At 38.7% G+C, this 27,460-nt stretch overlaps 1 protein-coding gene across 13 annotated transcripts in view; it reads right to left on the reverse strand.

The window, feature by feature from the left end:
- Nucleotides 1-27,460, reverse strand: part of MYO9A (myosin IXA) — a 307,192-nt gene that overhangs the window by 25,074 nt on the left and 254,658 nt on the right. For 10 of the 13 annotated variants that reach the window (XM_050796252.1, XM_050796251.1, XM_050796254.1 and 7 more), the window contains 7 exons: nucleotides 24,847-24,908; nucleotides 7,163-7,355; nucleotides 4,936-5,064; nucleotides 4,068-4,173; nucleotides 2,859-2,990; nucleotides 1,675-1,798; nucleotides 248-301 (listed from right to left, as the gene is read on the reverse strand). In XM_050796252.1, the coding sequence (XP_050652209.1) occupies nucleotides 248-301; nucleotides 1,675-1,798; nucleotides 2,859-2,990; nucleotides 4,068-4,173; nucleotides 4,936-5,064; nucleotides 7,163-7,355; nucleotides 24,847-24,908 (800 nt within the window). The remainder of the gene's footprint in view (nucleotides 1-247; nucleotides 302-1,674; nucleotides 1,799-2,858; nucleotides 2,991-4,067; nucleotides 4,174-4,935; nucleotides 5,065-7,162; nucleotides 7,356-24,846; nucleotides 24,909-27,460) is intronic. The other 3 variants (XM_050796262.1, XM_050796257.1, XM_050796256.1) reach the window with 1 other exon arrangement.

Consider the following 27,460-nt stretch of genomic DNA (forward strand, 5'->3'; position numbering starts at 1 on the left):
AGAGGAGAAACCAATATATTTTAAATGGATGCTGTTCAACTACACAATACAGAGGAAGGAAAATGAAGGATCTAAAAAAAGAGATTAAGAGAAAAGTAAGTGAAAGCTCATCAAAAAGTAGAACCTGACTTGGGGCCAAACATGGAGGGTGGACAGGCATGAATGATAGACAGAGCGGAACAATTCCTGGATGAATGAAAGACAATAATGTAGAGTGGCTGTGACACATTGCATTATTAATACATACCGAGACTGAATTGCGGGTAATGTTCATGAATCTAACTGCAATTAGTACAGGTTTCTGGATTAGGAAGGACATGAAAAGGAAAGCAGAAGGTTAGAATGTACATGTCATTGCCCCATTAAAGAGAAGGTTTAATCTTGCAATGGACTGAATATCCATCTTCTGCAACACAGGAAAAAAGCACAGCTTATCTATCTGCTTTGAAAAGTAGGTTTATAGCAAAAGGCTCTTCCCTTCCTGCCTGGATAGCCACCACTACATTGGGCCTCTCAGAACTGAGCTCCTGAAAATTCATACTACAGAAATGTTTCACTTTTAAGTGGGATTTCTGTTTTTAATTTCTGGGGAAAAGATTTAGATAGTATCCTATGATGAGTTTTATTTAATATCTTTACTCCCTGCAAAAAGCCCATGCTTATGTTTGTTTTTACAGAAGACCCTTCGCTACCTTAATCAACAGACCTTTGTTAAGCACTTATTCAGTGCCAGGCAGATTAAATAGTAAAGGAAGAAAAAAGAATTATTTTAGTGCTAATCTAAATGCAAACTGTGAAGATATGGGAGGAAGTACTGCTGGACCCCTGAAAGAATGAGGGCATGATGAAGCCTCCTTCTCTTTAGAGATTTACTGGGAATCTGAAATGCGTGCTCATTGTCACAATTTTATTTCACAACTGAGAGGAAGGGTAGCAAATGGGCAATAACTAAACCTTAATGCAGCAGTTTTCCAGTTATCCTGAAAACTGACTTCAGAGTAATATATATGGATAACTCCAGTTCTCAATAAGCACTAATCAATAGGGCTGATGCTATTGATTAGTGATCACTGAGAACTGGAGTTATATGTTACTGGTTGCAAAGGAAGATATTAAAAAGTGGGCAAACCAAGGAAATAAATTATCAGTTTTACAAGGACCGTCTCAAAACCTAACCTTAAACTCAAAGAAATACTTTTTCATTAGAGTAGACTCACAGATGGAATTCCATTTACTTAAGAATCAAATGATTCCATTTAAATTCAGTTACAAATGATTAAATTCTCTACATCCTAGGAGTCTTGGCAGGACTACCAAAAGTGACACGACTAAAGCTGGGAACAGACAGTGGAAGGAAGTAGGGAAAAAAGTTAGAAGAGGACTACGTTTTCACAGAAAGGACATGAAAAGAAAGCAGGGCAGATTATTAAGACACCAGCATTTTATCTAAATACTTGATTTGAAAAATGCTACACACTTATTCACATAGATTCTATAATGTAACTAAAGAGCAGATTAAACATGAGGAAGCCAGAGCACCCCGAGATTTGGTGACTTTTTACTTGTTGTTTTATAAAAAAGATTCTGATAATAATCCTTGTATACACCACAAATGCACAATTAAATTCCCAAGACAACTCCCATTTTTCCATTATTTCATGTCTTGCATCTTACCATTGATCTACGAATCAGTGACAACCTGGTCTTTGCCTTATTCTCAGCAAATTCCAAGCTACTGATATCTTTGAGACGAGCCTTGTATTTATTCATTTGTTCCACAACGATTAGCTCCACACAACTGAAACAGGAGGAAAGAGAAAAAACTGTTAAGAATGTAAATAAATAAAGTATAGCACTCACAGACTGTTTTTGTTTTAGACAGTTGAAAGATGAAGGAAAAAATTAACATCCCTTGCTTGACAAACTCAGAGACAAGGTTTAGAATGGTGGTTCACAACTTTGGCTGCACTTTAGAAGCCATCTAAAGAGCAGTTACGGCCGGGCACAGTGGTTCACGCCTGTAATCCCAGCACTTTGCGGGGCAGAGGCAGGTGGATCACCTGAGGTCAGGAGTTTGAGACCAACCTGGCCAACATGGTGAAATTCTGTCTCTACTAAAAATACTAAATTAGCCAGGCGTGGTGGTGCATGCCTATAATCCCAGCTACTTGGGAGGCTGAGGCAGGAGAATCACTTGAACCTGGGAGGTGGAGGTTGCAGTGAGCCAAGATCGTGCCATTGCACTCCAGCTTAGGCGACAAGAGCAAAACTCCATCTCAAAAAAAATAAAAAAATAAAAAATAATAAAAAATAAAGAGCAGTTACAAATCCCAATGCCCAGGCTATACCCTAAACCAATTAAATCAGACTCTATGGGGATGGGATCCAAACAGTGACATATTTTTTTAAAGTTCCTTTTGCAGTCAAGATTAAGGAGAGCAAAAGAAAACCACATTAGAAGGAAAGCAGAGCCCCAAGAAAAAAGACCAAGGTGAAATACAAGAATACTGAAGTATTAAGACCAAAGGATTCAGAGCCATAAGACCACAGTTAGGCTAGATTACAGGAAGATACTAAGTGTTCATAATTTGGTAAAATGGAAATCTAAAACCTATTTAGAAACTATAAGCAGTCCTAAAGAAAAGCCAGATTTAAAAAATAAGACGCTTTAAGACAAATGATGCTCAGTTGAATCCAGGAGTTTGCATCCTCAGCATAAGAAAACCCAGCAGTGTCCAACAATCTTCTTAAAAACACCTGAATTTATGAACCCATTCACTATGTCTGATATCTGGATACAGTGACTACGTAGTCAGAAGTCCCTGAGGTCTTGTAGAGGTTATGGTAACTGGCCTTACGTGGTAGTCTTACTGATGTCCTGTACGCTTTGTAGTGGGTCAGTGGTGTCAGGGCAGCGGAGAATGCAGGGCGCAAACACAATGGCCAAAGCATTAGCAGACATTCGATTAGTGTCTTCCTGTAGAGCAATCCTAAGAAATAAAACAAAACAAAAAACAAGTGACTAAGGGATAAAAAGGGAGCACCATAGGGAAAAGGCAGAAGAGATGAGCAAAAGAAGACAGTATGACATGAACTGCATAGTACTGGAAGGATATAAGTACTTCTAGTAAGTTTCAGTGTCTGCAGACTTTTCCCAAGTTGTTCCTTTGTCTCTGGAAAATGTATTTTCACTTGTTCTTTCCTTGAAGCAGTCTAGGTCAGCCGATAGCTTCCCAAGGGAAATCTGGGACCTACCTGCTCCAGGCCAAGATCACTAGATGAACTGAAGTCCAAAGAATGCAGAATCAGCCAGGCATGGTGGCCCACACTTGGAATCCAGCATTTTGGGAGGCCGATGTGGGCAGATTACTTGAGGTCAGGAGTTTGAGACAAGCTTGGCCAACATGGCAAAACCTTGTCTCCATTAACAATACAAAAATTAGCCAGGTGTGGTGGCGCATGCCTGTAATGCCAGCTATGTAGGGGGCTGAGGCAGGAGAATCACTTGAACTGGGGAGGCGGAGGTTGCAGTGAGCTGAGACTGCACTCCAGCCTGCCTGGGTGACAGAGTGAAACTGTGTCTCAACAACAACAACAACAACAACAAAAAAGAATGCAGAGTAGAAGCTTTAACCACAAATAAAGATGGCTTTCTTCTCAACTACTGCTGATATTTACATACAGGGGAAGAGACACTACTCCTGACACCTCTTTGGTCAGTTAATTTCTGAGAACGATCTGAACCCCTCATATGAATTAGGTCATTTCAGTAGATTATATATGCTTTCTAGTTCAGCTGTTAGAAAACAGGCTAAACTACACAGTGCCACCATGAGGCTGAAGCTGCTACATGGTTCAAACAAGGGCAGAAAAGCAACTGCCATGCATTCCAGCTCAGCTGAAGATTTCTGCTCCAAGGTATCCTAACCACCTGTTTGAGACACTGACTTTATAAATAGAAGAAAAAATATAAATACCTGTCAGTTTTCCAAAGGAGAAATTCCTTATCTATGTAAAATAATCCAAGAGAAACTATCAAAAATCGTTTCCTTGCTTCTTAAAGTTACCTGACTAGATGAAAGATGAGGCGTTCCAGTGTATTGAGATGAGTTCGGGAGAGTTGATCAATCACAGAGTATACACCACGGATTGTCTCCTTCCTCTCCTGAAGGCCTAAAAACATTAAGAGCAGAAACTAAGACTAAATATCCCCTCTTATACAGTGTATCTTCCTCCCAGACACTATGAAGCAAAGGAGGCTGGCTATAGAGTTTCAGGAGTAGTTGTACCTGTAAGGCTGGAGAAGAGCAACTCAAACTAACTATTTAACTCCTTTAGCTTGAGTTCTGTATTCATAAACAGTCTCCTTAGTTTGAACCTGTATCACAGTAATCCTTAAAAACAGCAAGGGGAAAGAGATGTTCTAGTTTTTCAGTCATTGTGTAGCAGATTGATTTCTCATTAAATTCAACATAATTTATGAATCCTCAGGGCCTAAATGCCTCTAGAAAGGCCTTTATCAATATCCTATGCACCTATAGCACTGAGAAACTACACTCTGAAACCTGTTAGGCTTGGCATAAAACAGCCAGCTTTACACATAGTTCTTGCCTAGATTTCCAATTTAAATGAACATAAGCCTAATCTTAAAACTCTTATTTTTAATATTGTAATCTGTTTTATAACCCCAGTCTTTCAATTTCTTTGTAAGAAGCAACCAAGTGGCTCACTCAGAACATTTTTAGGACACTAACATTTTGATGAGTCTCTAAAAAGTCAACATATGAATAGGTGACAGTATACTGGCAGTTTTGTATTCACTGTCAAAAGTTTACCTTTAGATCTATAATAATTAAACCACTAAAGGACGGCTTGAAGGTGGCATTTCTTTCCCAACTACAGGCCTTCTCTCTAACCCAGGAAGCCTATGCTTACCCATAGCTCGAAGAAATTCCTCATAGAGTTCAAAGGTCATGAGAGGATTGGGCAAATCTCGAAGCCATTGTTTGAATACACTTGCAATGACGTGTATGTTATAGTCATCTAGATTTACATTCTCAGCATCTATTTAGAGACAAGAGTTAGATTAACAAAGCCAAAACATGCAAAGAGATTAAAATAATTCACTTTACAAACTATCATCATTAAAGGAAGGCTTCATGTTTCTTTTTTTTTTGAGATGGAGTTTCGCTCTTGTTGTCCAGTCTGGAGTGCAATGTGATCTTGGCTCACCACCTCTGCCTCCCAAGTTCAAGTGATTCTCCTGCCTCAGCCTCCCAAGTAGTTGGGATTACAGGCATGTGCTGCCACGCCTGGCTAATTTTGTATTTTTAGTAGAGCTGGGGTTTCTCCATGTTGGTCAGGCTGGTCTCAAACTCCCAACCTCATGTGATCCACCTGCCTCGGCCTCCCAAAGTGGAGGGATTACAGGAGTGAGCCACCATGCCTGGCCGGCTTCATGTTTCTTAATCAAACTGACTAACCTATTTTCCACAATGTAATTCCATGCTTTGGAACTGTGCTTCTAACTGTTGTGAAAGAATACGTCTTGTTGATTTGTTTTCTAAATCTGTTGTGGAGTGAAGTGTGTAAAATAAAAGATCATGGCCAGGCACGGTGGCTCATGCCTGTAATCCCAGCACTTTGGGAGGCTGAGATGGGCAGATCACTTGAGGTCAGGAGACAGAAAGCAGCCTGGCCAACATGGTGAAAGCTGTCTCTACTAAAAATATAAAAATTAGCTGGGTGTGGTGGCACACGCCTGTAATCCCAGCTACTTGGGAGGCTGAGGCAGAATTGCCTGAACCCGGGAGACAGAGGTTGCAGTGAGCCAAGGTTGCACCATTGTACTACAGCCTGGGCAACAGAGCAACTGTCTCTAAATAAATAAATAAATAAATAAAATATTTTGATGCTGAAGTATTGTTAAACTGCTATAAACGTCTCTACATGCTTGCTCTCAATTTCTGTATTTCTCTTGCTATGGCTTTGTCCTCAGACCACACTTTGAGTAGCAATGTTTTACATGACAAATGAAAAAACGCATACAGGACATTTTCTGAAAGTAAGGCTGATTTTAAGTGATTCTTAGAGATAAAAGGACAGTGATAATTGAGCTTAGAAAATGTAAAGAAAACACATTTACCCATTTCACTTATAAACTCCCTAAGGTTATACAGATTAGATGACTGCGAAGATTTGGGATGACTGATTTTCACTTGTGCTATTTCAAGGTATCAGAGACAAAGTCAGTAACTGCTTGTAAACTAAAGTAGACCAAGTCTCTTGTAGACGGAACCTTCTTGTAGACGGAACTGGTAAGACGGAGTCTTACCAGACATTGTTATTATTTTCATACTCATTTCTCATTGATTTGTTCATAAGAAACAGCACTGTACACAGGTTCTTGGCCACACAAGGACACACTTTGTACTCTGTTTGGTTCAAAAAGATCTATTCCTTCCCAACAGTGATAAAGTGTAGAAATTGAGAATGAAACTAAAGTCAATCCCCAGCATGAATTCCAGTACTAAAACTACAGCTCTACAAAGATACATGCTCAACTCACTATCAGTTTGAGTAACTGTCATCAATGTAGGCAGGCAAGATGATACACAGGAAAGAGTACCCCTTGGAGTCAGAATCATAAAGAGAAAGGGGAAACATTATGAATTCAGAAGATCTGGGGTTAACTCCAATTTGGTCACTTATTGGTGATGAGTCTTTGGGCAAGATCCTCTGTAAGCCTCAGTTCCTTTTTTCTGTAAATGGGGATAATAATATCCCTAATTCATAGGATTGTTGTGAATATTATAAAAACATTAGTACAGCACCTTGCATCATCATCAGCAGCTCATTATTTAATTTCCCTGTACCTTAGTTTTCTTCTTTGTCAGAGGTATCACAATCTTACTGAATTATTACAAAAATTAAATGACATCTGTCCCAAGTACAAATTATATGCTCAATATATGTCTGCTGAATTGACCAAATGAAACCAAAGACTCTTTAGAAAACCAAAAAATGATAACAAAGCGCCACAGAAAAGAACGCATTCTTCCGGCTGCTAAGGAAAGGATCGACATGTAATGAAAACTTGAAGAGCATGAAATGACCTATTTAAATAAAGTATTTCATTATGATTTAGAGGGCACTATCTTACCTGTATCTAGACCCTGTCGAAGCTCCTTGATTTTATTGGTCGAACCAGACTTTCGATAAATACCTTCTGTATACAGTCCATGCATTTCAATGTAGTTTATGAGCTTTTCCACCACTAAAGGAACAGTTCGGTCTTCGCTGGTCAAACGGGACAGTTCAACCCCAAATTGTCGAGATGATAGCTCTGGATCATACTAAATAAAAGATAATTTTTAGTTTCCAAATGCATTCTAACACCTTGAAACGTGTTTAACCAATTCTTTACCAGGAGCTACTTTTTATTTCTCTGAAGTTTTATGAGCATAGTTAGAAGAGTTGGGAGAAAGGGAATTATGTTTAACTAAGTATAAATAAGTGAGATTAGTTTCAATACTTTTCCACCAGAATCTCCAAAACAAAATAATGGAGTGAAGAATGAAGGCAGTGGCAAAGGGCTACAGTTTCTCCTGTCAAAAATTTGCTTCAAAAGCAAAGCTGGGATTTGGGCGTGGGGGAAAGGGTTGGATTTTATATGCAAACAGCTTGACCACCTACCAGATACCACTAGAAAATCTACTGATCTGATAAGAATTAGAGTTGTCAGCAAGTTCTTAAGCATAAGAATGCTTTGATGTTTATATAAACTTTATGGAAGTTTAACTGAAAAATGATTTCATAATTAAAGGTAGAGGAACACACAGATTAGCCCATGACTACTGTTATAGCTCTTCTGTATTGACTTGAAGAGTGTATCTAATATCATACTTTATTTATTTATTTATTTATTTATTTATTTATTTATTTGAGACAGAGTCTCACTCTGTCACCCAGGCTGGAGTGCAATGATGCGATCTCAACTCACTGCAACCTCCGCTTCCCAGGTTCCAGCGATTCTCATGCATCAGCCTCCCGAGTAGCTGGGACTACAGGTGCGTGCCACCACGCCCAGCTGGTATTTGTAGTTTTAGTACAGACGGGGTTTCATCATGTTGGCCAGGCTGGTCTCAAAATCCTGTCCTCAAGTGATCTGCCCGCCTTGGCCTCCCAAAGTGCTGGGATTACAGGTGTGAGCCACTGCGTCCGGCCAATATCATACTTTATTAACCTATAGGTTACTTTATATCCTATGTGACTGCAACAGAACAGCTTACCCAAGATTATTTGAAGTAATTCACTGAAAACAAAAATGGCAGGTATTATCTCTGAGACTGAAAATTGTTTTGCAAATCTGTCTTTCCTTTTCCTGTACCATTGGCCTTCCCTAACTGTATATTCCATTTTCTTCTTTAACCTGCACCCAACCAGTTGCCAAGTCAATCAGTTCATCGTCTCTGTTTTTTCCTTTGTAAGTGTCATCACCTCAGCTCAAAACTGTATCACTAACCAATTAGACTATTTCAACAGTTTCTTGGCCAGTTTTCCCCATATTTATATTTCCCCTTTTAAAATATTCTATAGTATATATAATGTTTTATTATCCTCAAAAACCTTTAGTGGCTAATTAGTATATAGCAAACTAAAGTGCAAACATTCTTGAGTCTCATACTCAAGAATTTACTTGAACTGATTCTAATTTCTACTTTCCAGCCTTACATTCATAAATTTGTCATTTACGTGTTAGGTACCAAGAAAATAAAATCAAGGCCTTCTGCTTCAGACTAGTAGTGTTAGGCCCAGAGCAGTGGCTCACACCTGTAATCCCAGCATTTTGGGAGGCCGACACAGATGGATCACCTAAGGTCAGGAGTTCAAGACCAGCCTGGCCCATATGGTGAAACCCCATCTCTACTAAAAATATAAAAATTAGCCAGGCATGGTGGCGGGTGCCTGTAATCCCAGCTACTCAGGAGGCTGAGGCAGGAGAATCACTTGAACACAGGAAGTAGAGATTGCAGTGAGCCAAGATTGCGCCACTGTACTCCAGCCTGGGTGACAAGATCAAAACTGTCTCAAAAGAAAAAGAGTTACTGTGTGAAGATAAGTAAAATTATAAATAGATTTATTAAGTATTATGGAACCACAGAAGAGAGATAGCTAGATCAGGAAAGACTGGGCTGGATAACAAACAACTAATGATCTTGAAAAGACCTGATGTTAAACCTTAGTGTTGGAAAGCAAGTAATAGGTAAGTAAAGAAAGCAGGATCTTTTAGGCACAGGACATACAAAACTACAAAGTTGGGCAGAGCAAAGTAGCTACGGAAAGGAAGCCACCAGATAATTTTAAATAAGGGATGGCATAATCAGTTTATTAGTTTGTATCAGTATTATCAGGATTATTTTGCATCATTAATGTATCTACATACTCTGCATTCCAGCACTCAATTCTTAGAGCATTAATTTCTTTTCTTTTTTTTTTTTTGAGACGGAGTCTGGCTCTGTGGCCCAGGCTGGAGTGCAGTAGCCGGATCTCAGCTCACTGCAAGCTCCGCCTCCCGGGTTTATGCCATTCTCCTGCCTCAGCCTCCTGAGTAGCTGGGACTACAGGCGCCCGCCATCTCGCCTGGCTAGTTTTTTGTATTTTTTTAGTAGAGACGAGGTTTCACCGGGTTAGCCAGGATGGTCTTGATCTCCTGACCTCGTGATCTGCCCATCTCGGCCTCCCAAAGTGCTGGGATTACAGGCTTGAGCCACCGCGCCCGGCCTAGAGCATTAATTTCATGTCTATTTTGACATATGTTAAATTTCAGAGACAACATCTCTGAAAAGCATTTCCAAGTCTGAGGCAGAATGGACACAATCTTGGAATATTTAGAGGATGCATATTAAAAGTTTTGCCTTGTCACTATGTGAACTTGGCTAGGTTATTTCACGTTTGCAGCAGAAATATCTCCTTTCTACTTCAGAGGTTGTTGTAAACATTAAGTTGAACATACACAGCATGACAACCTGGTATATGTCAAATACAGAAAAAATTATAGAAATAGAATAGAATAAGGCTTGCTGTAATGATTAAATTTTAGCCAAATGTTTTCCTAATGCTGGGACACAGATGTGCAAATACATATTCTGTTTATTTAAATCCCTATGGTATTAGAAATGTTATAACTTGTGAAAGCAAAATAACAAATAATTTTTAGGTATTAAACAAAAACTTTTAAAATATTTGATTTGAAACTAAGTAATCTAAAGCAAACATGCTAGAATAATCTAAAGCAAACATGCTAGAATATTCTATTTCTTGAAATGAAGAAACAAATTAATTTTACTATTTTAAATGGAAAAAAATTTAATTGAGTACTTTTCTAAAAATATATTTTAATAGTTTTTGTTTCATAGTTATTTTTAATTTAAACTAACTTCATGAGTATTTTAAATAAAATCTTTATGGAGCTATGACATACACACATTGCAAGTTACAGCTTAAAGGATTTTCACAAAGACCCAAATTAAGAAACAAAATATTACCAACAGTTTAAAATTCCCCTAGGTCTCTTCCAGCCACCGTGCCCTTTACCCTTCACAAATAACCAGTATCTGTACTTCTGTCACTAAAAATTAGTTTTACCTGCTTTTGGATGTTATGTAAATGGAAAAACACAGTATGTGCACCTAGAGTTAGTTTAATCTATTTTTGAACTTTGTTTAAATGTACTCTTTTGTCTCTAGCTTTCAGTCAACATTGTTTGCATCAATAAATTTTTTTTTCTTTTGCACTTTTTACATTAATGAATATTATTGATATGTAAAAGTACATGAAAGTACATGGAAAAATAACAGTATGCAAACAATGCAAAGCAAGCTAGAATACAATACCTAGGTAATTAATAATACAAAGATATTAATTTTGCACCTGTTCTAATTTGCTCTATGACATACAACTGACAATTTTTAATTGATTTAACTTCTGACTTTCTTTTGAATACCTATGGTCAAGATTTGATTTTAAGGCTTTAATGAAAATTGTTTAATAGATGTTTCTTTTTTTATTATAAGTTCTAGGGTACATATGCAGAACGTGCATGTTTATTACATAGGTATACATGTGCCATGTTGGTTTGCTGCACCCATCAACTCATCATTTACATTAGGTATTTCTCCTAATGCTATCCCTCCCCCAGACCCTCACCCTCCAACAGGCCCCGGTGTGTGATTTTCCCAACCCTGTGTCCAAGTGTTCTCATTGTTCAATTCCCACCTGTGAGTGAGAACATGCAGTGTTTGGTTTTCTGTCCTTGTGATAGTTTGCTGAGAATGATGGTTTCCAGCTTCATCCACGTCCCTGCAAAGGACATGAATTCATCCTTTCTTTATGGCTGCATAGTATCCCATGATGTATATGTGCCACATTTTCTTAATCCAGTCTATCACTGATGGACATTTGGGTTGGTTCCAAGTCTTTGCTATTATGAGTAGTGCCACAACAAACGTATGTATGCATGTGTCTTTATAGTAGCATAATTTATAATCCTCTGGGTATATACCCAGTAAAGGGGTCGCTGGGTCAAATGGAATGTCTAGTTCTAGATCCTTGAGGAACTGCCACACTGTTTTCCACAATGGTTGAACTAATTTACATGCTCATCAACAGTGTAAAAGCATTCCTATTTCTCCACCTCCTCTCCAGCCAGCATCTTTTGTTTCCTGACTTTTTAATGATCGCCATTCTAACTGGTGTGAGATAGTATCTCATTGTGGTTTTGATTTGCATTTCTCTGATGACCAGTGATGATGAGCATTTTTTCATGTGTCTGTTGGCTGCATAAATGGCTTCTTTTGAGAACTGTCTGTGCATATCCTTTGCCTACTTTTGATGGGTTTTTTTTCTTGTAAATTTGTTTAAGTTCTTTGTAGATTCTGGGTATAAGCCCTTTGTCAGATGGGTAGATTGTAAAAATTTTCTCCCATTCTGTAGGCTGCCTGTTCACTCTGATGGTAATTTCTTTTGCTCTGCAGAAGCTCTTTAGTTTAATTAGACCCCATTTGTCTATTTTGGCTTTTGTTGCCATTGCTTTTGGTGTTTTAGTCATGAAGTCGTTGCCCATGCCTATGTCCTGAATGGTATTGCCTAGGTTTTCTTCTAGGGTTTTTATGGTTTTAGGTCTTACATTTAAGTCTTTAATCCATCTTGAATTAATTTTTGTTTAAGGTGTAAGGAAGGGATCCAGTTTCAGCTTTCTACATGTGGCTAGCCAGTTTTCCCAGCACCATTTATTAAATAGGGAATCCTTTCCTCATTTCTTGTTTTTGTCAGGTTTGTCAAAGATCAGATGGTTGTAGATGTGTGGTGTTATTTCTGTGGCCTCTGTTCTGTTCCATTGGTCTATATATGTGTTTTGATACCAGTACCATGCTGTTTTGGTTACTGTAGCCTTGTAGTATAGTTTGAAGTCAGGTAGTGTGATGCCTCCAGCTTTGTTCTTTTGGCTTAGGATTGTCTTGGCTATGTGGGCTCCTTTTTGGTTCCATATGAACTTTAAAGTCGTTTTTTCCAATTCTGTGAAGAAAGTCATTGGTAGCCTGATGGGGATAGCACTGAATCTATAAATTATCTTGGGCAGTATGGCCATTTTCACAATATTGATTCTTCCTATCCATGAGCATGGAATGTTCTTCTATTTGTTTGTGTCCTGTTTTATTTCCTTGAGCAGTGGTTTGTAGTTCTCCTTGAAGAGGTCCTTCACATCCCTTGTAAGCTGGTTTCCTAGGTATTTTATTCTCTTTGTAGCAATTGTGAATGGGAGTTCACTCATGATTTGGCTCTCTGTTTGTCTGTTATTGGTGTATAGGAAAGCTTGTGATTTTTGCACATTGATTCTTGTATCCTGAGACATTGCTGAAGCTGCTTATTAGCTTAAGATTTGGGGCTGAGATGATGGAGTTCTCTAAATATACAATCATGTCATCTGCAAATAGGGACAATTTGACTTCCTCTTTTCCTAATTGAATACCCTTTATTTCTTTCTCTTGCCTGATTGCCCTGGCCAAAACTTCCAACACTACGTCGAAAAGGAGTGGTGAGAGAGGGCATCCCTGTCTTGTGCTGGTTTTCAAAGGGAATGCTTCCAGCTTTTGCCCATTCAGTATGATACTGGCTTTGTCATAAATAGCTCTTATTATTTTGAGATATGTTCCATCAATACCTAGTTTATTGAGAGTTTTTAGCATGAAGGGCTCTTGAATTTTGTCAAAGGCCTTTTCTGCATTTATTGAGATAATCATGTGGTTTTTGTCTTTGATTCTGTTTATGTGATGAATTACGTTTATTGATTTGCATATACTGAACCAGCCTTGCATCCCAGGGATGAAGCCAACTTGATCATGGTGAGTAAGCTTTTTGATGTGCTGCTGGATTCAGCTTACCAGTATTTTATTGAGGATTTCTGCATCAATGTTCATCAGGGATACTGGTCTAAAATTCTCTTTTTCTTCTTGTGTCTCTGCCAGGCTTTGGTATCAGGATGATGCTGGTCTCATAAAATGAGTTAGGGAGGATTCCCTCTTTTTCTGTTGATTGGAACAGTTTCAGAAGGAATGGTACCAGCCCCTCTTTGTACCTCTGGTAGAATTTGGCTGTGAATCTGTCTGGTCTGGGACTTTTTTTGGTTGGTAGGCTATTAATGATTGCCTCAATTTCAGAGCCTGTTATTGGTCTATTCAGAGATTCAACTTTCTCCTCGTTTAGTCTTGGGAGGGTGCATGTATCCAGGAATTTGCCCATTTCTTCTAGATTTTCTAGTTTGTTTGCATAGAGGTATTTATAGTATTCTCTGATGGTAGTCTGCACTTCTGTGGGGTCGGTGGTGATACCCCTTTATCATTTTTTATTGCGTCTATTTGATTCTTCTCTCTTTTCTTATTAGTCTTGCTAGCGATCTATCAATTTTGTTGATCTTTTCAAAAAAATCAGCTCCTGGATTCACTGATTTTTTCAAGGGTTTTTTGTGTCTCTATCTCCTTCAGTTCTGCTCTGATATCAGTTATTTTTTGCCTTCTGCTAGCTTTTGAATTTGTTTGCTCTTGCTTCTCTAGTTATTTTAATTGTGATGTTAGGGTGTCAATTTTAGAATATTCCTGCTTTCTCTTGTGGGCATTTAGTGCTATAAATTTCCCTCTACATACTGCTTTAAATGTGTCTCAGAGATTCTGGTACATTGTGTCTTTGTTCTCATTGGTTTCAAAGAACACTTTTATTTCTTCCTTCATTTCATTATTTACCCAGTAGTCATTCAGGAGTAGGTTGTTCCGTTTCTATGTAGTTGTGTGGTTTTGAGTGAGTTTCTTAATCCTGAGTTCTAATTTGATTGACAGTTTGTTGTGATTTCTGTTCTTTTACATTTGCTGAGGAGTGTTTGACTTCCAACTATGTGGTCAATTTTAGAATAAGTGCAATGTGGTGCTGAGAAGAATGTATATTCTGTTGATTTGGGGTGGAAAGTTCTGTAGATGTCTATTAGGTCCACTTGGTGCAGAGCTGAGTTCAAGTCCTGGATATTCTTTGTTAACCTTCTGTCTCGTTGATCTAATATTGACAGTGCAGTGTTAAAGTCTCCAATTATTATTGTGTGGGAGTCTAAGTCTCTTTGTAGGTCTCTTAGGACTTGCTTTATGAATCTGGGTGCTCTTGTATTGGGTGCATATATATTTAGGATAGTTAGCTCTCCTTGTTGAATTGATCCCTTTACCATTATGTAATGGCCTTCTTTGTCTCTTTTGATCTTTGTTGGCTTAAAGTCTGTTTTATCAGAGACTAGGATTGCAACCCCTGCTTTTTTTTTTTTTTTTTTTTTTTTTTTTGCTTTCCATTTGCTTGGCAGATCTTCCTCCATCCCTTTATTTTGAGCCTATATGTGTCTCTGCACCTGAGATGGGTCTCCTGAATACAGCACACTGATGGGTCTTGACTCTATCCAATTTGCCAGTCTGTGTCTTTTAATTGGGGCATTTAGCCCGTTTACATTTAAGGTTAATATTGTTATGTGTGAATTTGATCCTGTCATTATGATGTTAGTTGGTTATTTTGTCTGTTAATTGATGCAGTTTCTTCATAGCATTGATGGTCTTTACGGTTTGGCATGTTTTTACAGTGGCTGGTATCACTTATTCCTTTCCATGTTTAGTGCTTCCTTTAGGAGCTCTTCTAAGGCAGGCCTGGTGGTGACAAAATCCCTCAGCATTTGCTTGTCTGTAAAGGATTTTATTTCTCCTTCACTTTTGAATCTTAGTTTGGCTGGATATGAAATTCTGGGTTGAAAATTCTTTTCTTTAAGAATGTTGAATATGGGCCCCCACTCTCTTCTTTCTGGCTTGTAGGGCTTATGCAGAGAGATCTGCTGTTAGTCTGATGGGCTTCCCTTTGTGGGTAACTCAACCTTTCTCTCTGGCTGCCCTTAATACTCTTTCCTTCATTTCAACCTTGGTGAATCTGACAATTATGTGTTTTGGGGTTGCTCTTCTTGAGGAGTATCTTTGTGGTATTCTCCGTATTTCCTGAATTTGAATGTTGGCCTGCCTTGCTAGGATGGGGAAGTTCTCCTGGAAAACATTCTGAAGAGTGTTTTCCAACTTGGTTCCATTCTCCCCGTTGCTTTCAGTACACCAAACGTAGATTTGGTCTTTTCACATAGTCCCATATTTTTTGGAGGCTTTGTTCCTTTCTTTTCATTCTGTTTTCTCTAATCTTGTCTTCTCGCTTTATTTCATTAATTTGATCTGCAATCACTGATATCCTTTCTTCTACTTGATTGAATCAGTTATTGAAGCTTGTGCATGTGTCACAAAGTTCTTGTGCCATGGTTTTCAGCTCCATCAGGTCATTTAAGGTCTTCTCTACACTGTTTATTCTAGTTAGCCATTCGTCTAACCTTTTTTCAAGGTTTTTAGCTTCCTTGTGATGGGTCAGAACACGCTCCTTTAGCTCGGAGAATTTTGTTATTACTGACCTTCTGAAGTCTACTTCTGTCAACTTGTGAAAGTCATTCTCCATCTAGCTTTGTTCTGTTGCTGGCAAGGAGCTGCAATCCTTTGGAAGAGAAGAGGCACTCTGGTTTTTAGAATTTTCAACTTTTCTGCTCTGGTTTCTCCTCATCTTTGTGGTTTTATCTGCCTTTGGTCTTTGATGTTGGTCATCTACTGATGGGGTTTTGGTGTGGATTTCGTTTTTGTTAATGTTGATGATATTCCTTTCCATTTGTTGGTTTTCCTTCTAACAGTCAGGTCCCTCAGCTACAGGTGTATTGGAGTTTGCTGGAGGTCCACTCCAGACCCTGTCTGCCTGGGTATCACCAGCAGAGGCTGCAGAACAGCAAATATTGCAGAACAGCAAATATTGCTGCCTAATCCTTCCTCTGGAAGCTTCGTCCCAGAGAGGCACCCGCCTGTATGAAGTGTCTGTCGGCCCCTACTGGGAGGTGTGTCCCAGTTAGGCTACACAGGAGTCAGGGACCCACTTGAGGAGGCAGTCTGTCCGTTCTGAGAGCTCAAACACCATGCTGGGAGAACCACTGCTCTCTTCAGAGCAGTCAGACAGGAACGTTTAAGTCTGCAGAAGTTTCTGCTGCCATCTGTTTAGCTATGCCCTGCCCACAGAGGTGGAGTCTAGAGGCAGTAGGCCTTGCTGAGCTGTGGAGGGCTCCACCCAGTTCGAGCTTCCTGGCCACTTTGTTTACCTACTCAAGCCTCAGCAATGGCAGACGCCCCTCCCCCTGCCAGGCTGCAGCCTCGCAGGTCTATCTCGGACTGCTGTGCTAGCAGTGAACAAGGCTCTGTGGGCGTGGGACCCGCCAAGCCAGGCACGGGAGAGAATCTCCTGGTCTGCCGGTTGCTAAGACTGTGCGAAAAAACACAGTATTTGGGCGGAAGTGTCCTGTTTTTCCAGGTACAGTCTGTCATGGCTTCCCTTGGCTAGGAAAGGGAAATCCCCTGACCCCTTGTGCTTCCTGGGTGAGGCGATGCCCTGCCCTGCTTCAGCTCGCCCTCCGTGGGCTGCACCCACTGTCCAGCCAGTCCCAATGAGAGGAACCAGGTACGTCAGTTGGAAATGCAGAAATCACCCATTGCATGAGTATCAATAGTTTAATCTCATTACTAGACTTTATTCCATTATATAAAGACAGTATATTTTATTTATTCATTCTACTGCTAATAGACACGTTTCTTCTAAGTTTTGGTATGTTTCACATAATGTTCATATTGTGCTTTGGCACAAACACATATGTATATCTGTTGGGTGTATGTCTTGCAGGGGTATTGCTGAGTCATGAGAAATGCTTATGCTTAAAAGGTTTGATAGATACTACGAAATAATTTTTTTTTTTTTTGAGACGGAGTCTGGCTCTGTCGCCCAGGCTGGAGTGCAGTGGCGTGATCTCGGCTCACTGCAAGCTCCGCCTCCCGGGTTTACGCCATTCTCCTGCCTCAGCCTCCCGAGTAGCTGGGACTACAGGCGCCTGCCACCTCGCCCAGCTAGTTTTTCATATTTTTTAGTAGAGACGGGGTTTCACTGTGTTAGCCAGGATGGTCTCGATCTCCTGACCTCGTGATCCGCCCATCTCGGCCTCCCAAAGTGCTGGGATTACAGGCTTGAGCCACCACGCCCGGCCACTACGAAATAATTTAAAGAGTGTATTGGCCAACCTACACTCCTACCAGCAATGTATTAAAAGTTTTGTTTTCCATTTTAGTCATTCAAATGAGTATATGATATATCTCACTGTGTTTTAATTTGCATGTTCCTGATGATTAGTGACGCTGGAGACCTTTTTGTATGTTTTTGGTTATGTAGAAATCCAGTTTTGGCCAGGCATAGTGGCTCATGACTTTAGTAATCCCAACACTTTGGGAGGCCTAGGGAGACAGATTGCTTGAGCCCAGAAGTTCAAGTCTAGCCTGAGCAACATGGTAAAACTCTGTTTCTACTAAGAATACAAAAAAATTAGCCAGGCATGGTGGTGCACACATGTAGTCCCAGCAACTGAGGAGGCTGAGGTGGGAGGATCACTTGAGTCAAGGCTGCAGTGAGCCAAGATTATTATTATTATTATTTTTTGAGACGGAGTCTCGCTCTGTCTCCCAGGCTGGAGTGCAGTGGCTGGATCTCAGCTCACTGCAAGCTCTGCCTCCTGGGTTTATGCCATTCTCCTGCCTTAGCCTCCCGAGTAGCTGGGACTACAGGCGCCCGCCACCTCGCCTGGCTAGTTTTTTGTATTTTTTAGTAGAGACAGGGTTTCACTGGGTTAGCCAGGATGGTCTCGATCTCGTGACCTCGTGATCTGCCCGTCTCGGCCTCCCAAAGTGCTGGGATTACAGGCTTGAGCCACCGCGCCTGGCTTGAGCCAAGATTATACCACTACACTCCAGCCTGGACAACTTGTCTCAAAAAAAAAAAAAAAAAAAAAAAAGGAAAAGAAAAGAAAAGAGAAATCCACTTTTGTGAAGTACATTTGCTCAGTTTTTTACAGAGATGAAAATTGTCTTTGCTAGTGATCTGTGGATGCTTTTTATGTATTTTAGATCCAAGCTCTCTCTATATATACATATCCATCCATCCATATATATATATATATATATATATATATATCTCTTCTGTGATTTTTTGAATAATGAATGAGTTTTGAATTTTACCCAATACTTTTCCTGTATTTATTGAGATGACTATTCTTTTATTTGTACTGTGTAGTAAATCATTCATTAATTTTTGAATGGTAAATCAACCTTGCATTTATGGAATGAGGTATTATCATTTTTATAGATCACTAGATTCAATGTACTAATATTTCGATTAAGACTTTTACATCTATGCTTATGAGATATGACTTGTAATTTTCTGTTATTACAGTATCCTTTATATTTGACTTGAAGGTTTCTCTGTTCTCATAAGCCAAGTTGGGAAAAAAAGTTATGATACATTCTTTTTTTTTTTTTTTTTGAGACGGAGTCTTGCTCTGTCGCCCAGGCTGGAGTGCAGTGGCTGGATCTCAGCTCACTGAAAGCTCCGTCTCCCAGGTTTACGCCATTCTCCTGCCTCAGCCTCCTGAGTAGCTGGGACTACAGGCGCCTGCCACCTCGCCCGGCTAGTTTTTTGTATTTTTTTTAGTAGAGAAGGGGTTTCACCGTGTTAGCCAGGATGGTCTCGATCTGCTGACCTTGTGATCCGCCTGTCTCGGCCTCCCAAAGTGCTGGGATTACAGGCTTGAGCCACCGCACCCGGCCTATGACACATTCTTTTACCATTTCTCTGACAGAGTTTATAAAAAGATTTGTGTTATTTCTTCCTTAAATATGTGGAAGTATTCAAAGGTGAAATCTGGGTCTGGAGATATCTTTGTGAGATTTTAAACTACAAATTCTATTTTAATAGATTTTAATCAGATTTCCTACTTCTTGAGTTAGTTTAACTGAGTTGTATTTTCAAAGGAGTTTGTCCAATTGATCTTAATTATCAAATTTATTGGTATCAATTTATCCATAACAGCCTTTTTTTTTTTTTTTTTTTTTTTTTTTTTTTTTTTTAAGGAGGAGTCCTGCTCTTTCGCCCGGGCTGGAGTGCAATGGCGCAATCTCGGCTCACTGCAACCTCTGCCTCCCAGGTTCAAGCGGTTCTCCTGCCTCAGCCTCCCTAGTAGCTGGGAGTACAGGCGCATGCCACCATGTCTGGCTAATTTTTTGTGTTTTAGTAGAGATGGGGTTTCACTGTGGTTAGCCAGGATGGTCTCGATCTCCTGACCCTGTGATCCACCCGCCTCGGGGTATCCTTTTAATCTGTGCAGTATCTGCAGTGATATCCACATTTTTATTCTTGATATTGACAATTGCTGCTTTTGAAAAAAATTTTTTTTCTTGATTATTCTTTCTTGTTTACTTATTTTTTAAATTCTTTTCCAGGAGCCAAAATTTGGCATTGTAGATTTTCCTCTACTGTACAAATGATCTCGATTTCATTTATTTCTTTATTATTGTCTTCCTTCCACTGTCTTGAGGTTTAATTAGATGGGTTTTTGGAGGTTTTTCCTACCTTCTTGAGATGAAAGTTAAGATCATTTTCAAACCTGCTCACTTTCTAATGTATGCACTTAAAAGCTGTAAGTTTTTCTCTTAGGATAATTTTAACTGTACTCCATGTATTTTGTTATATCATACCCATTACCATTTAGTTCAAAATGTTTTTCCACTTTTATTGTAATTTAGAAATATGCTGCTTAATTTCTAAACATTTGAGAATTGTCCACTTATCTTTTTGTTCATTTACAGCTCAATTCCACTGTGGTCAAAGAACATACTACCGATATTTTCAATCCATTGAAATTTACAGGGACTAGCTCCATGGTTCAGCACATGATTAATTTTATCAAATGTTTCACATGCACTGGAAAAGAATGTGCATTTAGCAGCTGTAGGACATAGAGTTTAATATATGCCAATTACATCAAATTTTTCTTATCACTTGTATCCTTCCTAATTTGTCTTCCAGATACTGAAACTAAATATTAGAGGCTTATAATGTTAGAATTTTTATATTTCCCTGATGGTTTGACCCTTCATTATGATACACCTTTATTTGAAGTGATGCTTCTTGCCTTAAAGTACACTTTATAACATCTTTCTATTGGTTATTCTTTGCATGCCATCTATTTCTATCCTGTTGCTTTCAATCTTTCTATAGTTTTATATTTAAGTATGTCTCTTATGAATATCATATCACTGAGATTTTTCAGTTGATTTTAACTTTAGTCTCCTATTTGGAGCATTTACCCTTTTAACATTTAACGTGATCACCAATATATTTCAATCTATATCTGTCAATCTGCTATTTATTTTTTCTTTGTCAACCTGTTTTGTGTTTTTCTCTAATTTCTTACTTTCTTTTATAATACATTAATAAACTACTTTTGTTTTTCCACTTTATTGTCTTTATTAGTTTTTAAGTTATATATTCTTTTACTTGGTGGTTACTTTAGCAAATATTCACAAAATATTTAAGTCTAATATATTTCTAGCATGCTTACCAGATTCCACATGACACAGAGACCTTAGAATATTTTGACTTCACTTAACTAACTGCTTTTGTGTTGTTGTCATGCATTTTAATTCTGTATACACTTTAAGCCCCACAAGACATTATGACTGTTTTCAGCCACTATACATTTATATTTATGCATATTATTTACTCTTTCTACTGCTCTTCATTCCTTCCTTATTTCTGTTTCCATCTGAGACCATTTTCCTTCTTTTTGGAGAACCTCCTTTAGTATTTCTTCTAGTGTAGATCTGCTGGTGACAAATTCTGGTGCAGGTCTGCTGCTGAGTTTCTGTTTGAAAATGTCTTCACAACACTTTCACTTTTGAAGGGTATTTTCACTGGGTACAGATATCTGGGTTGTCTTTATTTTTACACTAAAAGATAACAAGTCACTGTTTTCTTGGCTTCCATCACTTCTGTCCAGAATTCAGTTGTCAATTGTCAAGCAATTTCATTGCTCCTTTAGGTAATGCTTATTTCCTTCTGAATGCTTTTAAGAAATTTTTTTGTTTGTTTGTTTGGAGCACTGTACACATCTAGGTGTAGTTTTCTCTATATTTGTCCCACTTTAGGTTAAAAGGTTTTTATGAACCTGTGACTTGCTGTGTTGGCCATTATCTCTTAAAATGTTGCTTCTGCCTTGTTCTCTCTACTTTTTTCCTGGACTCCAATTATATACATTTAAGAACCTTCATTCTTTCCCCTATGTCTCTCACATCTATTTCTGTATTTCTCCATTCTCTTTGCTCTCCATGCCTGGATATATCTACCAACCTATCTTTCGGTTCACCAAATTTCTCTTTTTTTCTTGAGACAGGATTTCACTCTGTTACCAGGATGAAGTATAGTGGCATGCTCACAGCTCACTGAAGCCTCAACCTCCCAGGTTCAAGTGTTCCTCCTGCCGTGGTCTCCCTAGTAGCTAAGACTACAGGAATGTGCCAACATGCCCAACTGATTTTCGTATTTTTAGTAGAGACGGGGTTTCGTCGTGTTGCCCAAGCTGGTCTTAAACTCCTGGGCTCAGGTGATCCACCCAAGTTGGCCTCCCAAAGGGCTGAGATTACAGGCATAAGCCACCACGCCTGGCCCAAACTTCTCTTCTGCTATGATGATTAAACCTATATTTTCAGTTTATAATTTTAACTCCATTTTGCATTTCCGGAATTTCCATTTGATTCTTTAAAAATATATATTTAAATATATACAGTTATCCCTTGGAGAATGGTTCCAGGACACCCTCCCTGCCCCCCACGGATACCAAAATCCATGGATACTCAAGTCCTTCATATAAAATGGTGCTGTATCTGCATATAACAGATATACTTCCTCCTGTATACTTCAAGTCAGCCCTAGATTACTTATAATACCAAATATAATGCCTCACATTATTTTATTCTGTGGATTCAACGTAGTATTTAATACACAGAAAATTGAAGTTTTACTTTTTGGAACTGTGTGCAATGTTTTTTCCCCATTACTGTTTTTTTTTTTTTTGAGATGGAGTCTTGCTCTGTCACCCAGGCTGGAGTGCAGTGGCAGGATCTCAGCTCACTGCAACCACCTCCTAGGTTCAAGCGATTCTCCTGACTCAGCCTCCTGAGTAGCTGGGATTATAGCTGTCCACAACTACACTCGGCTAATTTTTGTATTTTTTGAAGAGAGGGGGTTTCTCTGTTGGCCAGGCTGGTCTTGAACTCCTGATCTCAGGTGATCTGTCCACCTCAACCTTCCAAAGTGCTGGGATTACAGGCATGAGCCACCGTGTCTGGCCCCCAATTACTTTTGACTTGTAGTTGGTTAAATTCACAGATATGGAACCCATGGATACAGAGGGCCAACTGTATTTCAGTTCTTTGGCTAACTTCTCCATCTTTGTATCTATTATTTAAACATATTAATTAAAAATCCCTTAACATATGTATCTGGTAATTCACTAACTGGGTTATCTGTAAGTCTGTTGATATTGCCCACTAGTTTTTCTCTTAGTCTTATTTCTTTTTTTTTTTTTGAGACGGAGTCTCGCTCTGTCACCCAGGCTGGAGTGCAGTGGCCGGATCTCAGCTCACTGCAAGCTCCGCTTCCTGGGTTTACGCCATTCTCCTGCCTCAGCCTCCCGAGTAGCTGGGACTACAGGCGCCGCCACCTCGTCCGGCTAGTTTTTTGTATTATTTTTAGTAGACACGGGGTTTCACCGTGTTAGCCAGGATGGTCTCGATTTCCTGACCTCGTGATCCGCCCGTCTCGGCCTCCCAAAGTGCTGGGATTACAGGCTTCAGCCACCGCGCCCGGCCCTAGTCTTATTTCTTTATGTCTGAGATTATATGGAAAAAAGTTACAAAGGCTCTGGATGATGTTATCTTTCTAGAGAGGCTTCACCCTATTCTTTCTGATGGGTGGCTTATTAGAAAAAGGAGCAGATCACCTTAATACACTCAAGGAGTGGCTCAAAGTTAGTTTGTAGTTTTTGTTAAGCTCAGTTTATCAGTAGTTTACCCCCATTCCTAGAGTGCACTTCTTCAGAGGTCTCATTGAGAGTCTACAGTATTGCCTAGGGCCCCTCTCTTCAAAAGGGGATACTATAACTCTAATTTTTCTCTCCTTAGCATTGAGAGACTGCAGAAAACTTCAGTCTTCTTTTCTGATTAACGTCTTAGACTTTAAGAATTGAAAAAAGAAAATGCCTTGAGTGGAAAATCTCTGAGTTTCAGGTTGCCTTCTGCAGATGACTGGATCATGGTCCCTCAAGTCCTGTCAGTTCCAGATTTCAACTTTTGTCTCTAAAGTCCTATGAGATTGCTAAATGCTCTGCTGGCTTCTCTGAATCTTAAATGTGGCCTTCTGCCCAGAATATTGGTTTCTTGTCCTACAGCAAAAATTGAACAATTTCCACTAGAAGAAAAAGATCTCACAGATCTAGATTCACTACTCTGCATTCTCTTCTCTCTAAAATCTAGTCTCCTAAGGTACAATTTCCCTGGGCAGTTCCCTGATGCTTGCCAACAAACATTTTTAGTATTGGTCTGACACAAGCTACTTCATCTTAGCTGGAAGCAAATGTCTCACTCATATTCTTTGCATTTTAATTCCTGAATCAAATTTCTCTCTGTACTTTACCATGACTGGTCTACTGCAAACAACATGGACACACATTTATATTTCAGATTTACATGCTATTGTAACAACTGTCAGTATGTGATTAATGAACAAGAAAATGTTGTGATCATACATCAATAAAAGGCTGAATTTTTTTAAAAAGATTACTTCCTTGAAACATAAGGTATCAAACAGTATGTGTACAGTATATTTTAGATCTCTGTGTACCCAAGAGATATATGTAAAAACAACAACCATCCATGCTGGTGAATTTTGCTATTCATGTTTAAATTTGTTGATCTTTAATTGTAGCTTACTGCATTAAGGATAATTCCTAGGAAGATTTATGAGTGTTTAAGGAAGTATGAAACCTCAATGCAGTGTTCTTCAAATTGTGGCTTATGAAATTAATTTAGTAACTCACATATAGTAATAGTAAAGTAATTCTATGAAAATCAATTTAGTTTTGTACATATATCACCAAACATGTGAACTGGATCATGGCATAAAACATATTTCTTACTGTGATTTGTGGTCAAAAAGTTTAAAAACCACTTTTCTGTAAAACTACCAAAAAGGCCTTAATTTATTTCCATAAGGCACAAAAGACCAACAGGTCTGTTATCTATTACTGATAAGAAGATAATTTCTTACCTTTTTAGAGCACTTGGCTGTGGTTTTCAGACAGCATTTCTTATGGCAAGCATACTTGCATACTGAAAAATAGGTGAGGAATGCAACAGTTTTAGAAATCGGCACATCAATGATAAGAACTTATCGAGTATACTTTATTTTAGACTTACTATTTTTCTTTAAATGTCAGACTGCTGTAAGTAATATGACATACACACTTTGTACAATGGTATAATTAAAAAGAATTTTAGCCCATTCTATTTGGTATAATGACATTGAAAACATGATCAAAATTTCTAGCCACAGTCAATGAAAAAGCTTTTTGTTCTTTCAAAATTGCTCATCCTGCTCCTATGCTACACAGTACCACTCCCCAATAAATTCCAGCAGGATACTTATATTTGTGGTTTGATTCACAAATTAGTGTTCATGTTCCACCACATATATGCTCTACAACATACTAAAATCTCAGAAATGCCTAGTAAGAATCATTCCTATAGATAAGAAAGGCATTAATGTCAAAGACCCTTCCTGAAATGAAAACAAATTGGGTAGCACAATAAGATATAAGAAAGGTCTTATTTATCATCTCTAAAGGTTCAGAACAGAACTCTGAAGAACCAGAACATGAAGAATATTCAGTTGTGATTGGGAAGATGGGATAAAGAAAAGGTTCAGAGCTAAAATAATTTACAGAAGTGGTGATAACCCAGGGTGGCTTGGCAGCTGGTGAACAGGAAGAGGCACATTAAGAGGAAGGTACTGAGAACACCGCTGCTTATTCATTTTGCTATACCAGCTCTGGCTTCTGTGTACCAATACCTGAATATCCTTTCTTGAGCTTGTAAAATATAACTTGTAGGCTTCTGAAGGCCAAGATCAAGTAAGGAAGGCCATGTCACTGTACTGGTGAAATCATCAGGATAACAACAAAGAAAGTTAGCTAAATCTATTAAAAAATCAAATCAGGACAGGCACAGTGGTTCATGCCTATAATCCCAGCACTTTGGGAGGTCGAGGCGGGTGGATCACTTGAGGTCAGGAGTTCCAGACCAGCCTGACCAACATGGTAAAACCCTGTCTCTACTAAAAATACAAAAATTAGCTGGGCGTGGTGGTGGGTGCCTGTAATCCCAGCTACTCGGGAGGCTGAGGCAGGACAAGCACTTAAACCTGGGAGGCGAAGGTTGCAGTGAGCTGAGATTGTGCCACTGCACTCTAGCCTGGCCAACAAAGTTAGACTCCATCTCAAAAAAAAAAAAAAAAAAAAAAAAAAAAAAAAAAAAAAAAAAAAAAAAAAAAAAAAATCAAACCAACCCAACAGTCATAAAAAAGAAAATCATTTAAATTTTTAGCTTTAAGTTACAGAAGAAACTAAACCTACAAGAATCATAGTTACACTAAAGAGTCAAATACATTTCAAACTACTTCCTATTTTCAGACTCATTATGATTTTTTAGACTACTGATAATAAAACCAAAGCAAAACTGCTGTTGAACCATGGAATAAGTAAATATATAGTAATAGTGGCAATTTTTCTGTGGCAAACTGCTGTCATACCGGATCTGGTCCTTTCCTGGTATTTGCTTCATTCAATTTTAGCCCACTAGTAAAAGCGAAGCTTCACAGAACTAATAATAGCACCAGAGCAGATGTATAAAATGAGTGGAGGCTAAAGGTCCACTGTGAGCCAGAACCAAGTTGATCTACAAAGAATCTCTACTCACATTTTAGGATTTATATATTTGTATATATATTTATATATATATTTATATGTGAAATAATATATATTATATATTTATATATTTTATATATTTATATTTTTCTATTGTAATCTGCTAAAAGGATTACAGTAGGAAAAGTACCTTTCTGACTATAATCTAAGAATTTATTCATTTATCCATCCATCCATCCATCTATAGGTCTATCTAACCAACAAATATTTATTGAAACTTACTATGTGCCATCATTGTTTTAGGTACTGATGATATATATTTTTAAAAAAAGACAAATAAGTTTCCTGACCTATAGAGCATATATTTTAGAGGCATAGACTGAAAAACAAGAAAACAAATACTTAATGTAATTTTGGGTGGTAATGAGTTCTATGAAGACTATTAAGTCTGAGTAAAAGAATAGAGAATTTTGGGGGGTGGGGAGCGGGTGCAGTGGCTCACACCTGTAATCCCAGCACTTTAAGAGGACAAGGTGGGTGGATCACCTGAGGTCAGGAGTTCGAGACCAGCCTGGCCAACATGGCAAAACCCTGTCTCTACTAAAAACACAAAAATTAGCTAGGCGTGGTGGTATGTGCCTGTAATCCCAGCTACTTGGGAGGCTGAGGCAGGGAGAATCGCTTGAACCCGGGAAGCAGAGGTTGCAGTGAGCTGAGATTATGCCACTGCACTCCAGCCTGGGCGATGGAGCAACATCATCTCAAAAAAAAAGAATAGAGAATTTGGGGACAGGGTAGCATTTAAACTGGGGGTAGAAAAGAGAGCTCTCTGAGAAGGTGAGATTTGAGTGTAGGCATGAAATAATTGAAATATGAAGTCATGCTAAAATCTGGGAGAAGACCATTTTAGACAGAGTGAATTACATGTACAAGGCTCTCAGTGACCAAATAACATCAAAA

Source organism: Macaca thibetana, chromosome 7 (assembly GCF_024542745.1).
Source record: "Macaca thibetana thibetana isolate TM-01 chromosome 7, ASM2454274v1, whole genome shotgun sequence".
Taxonomy (NCBI): domain Eukaryota; kingdom Metazoa; phylum Chordata; class Mammalia; order Primates; family Cercopithecidae; genus Macaca; species Macaca thibetana.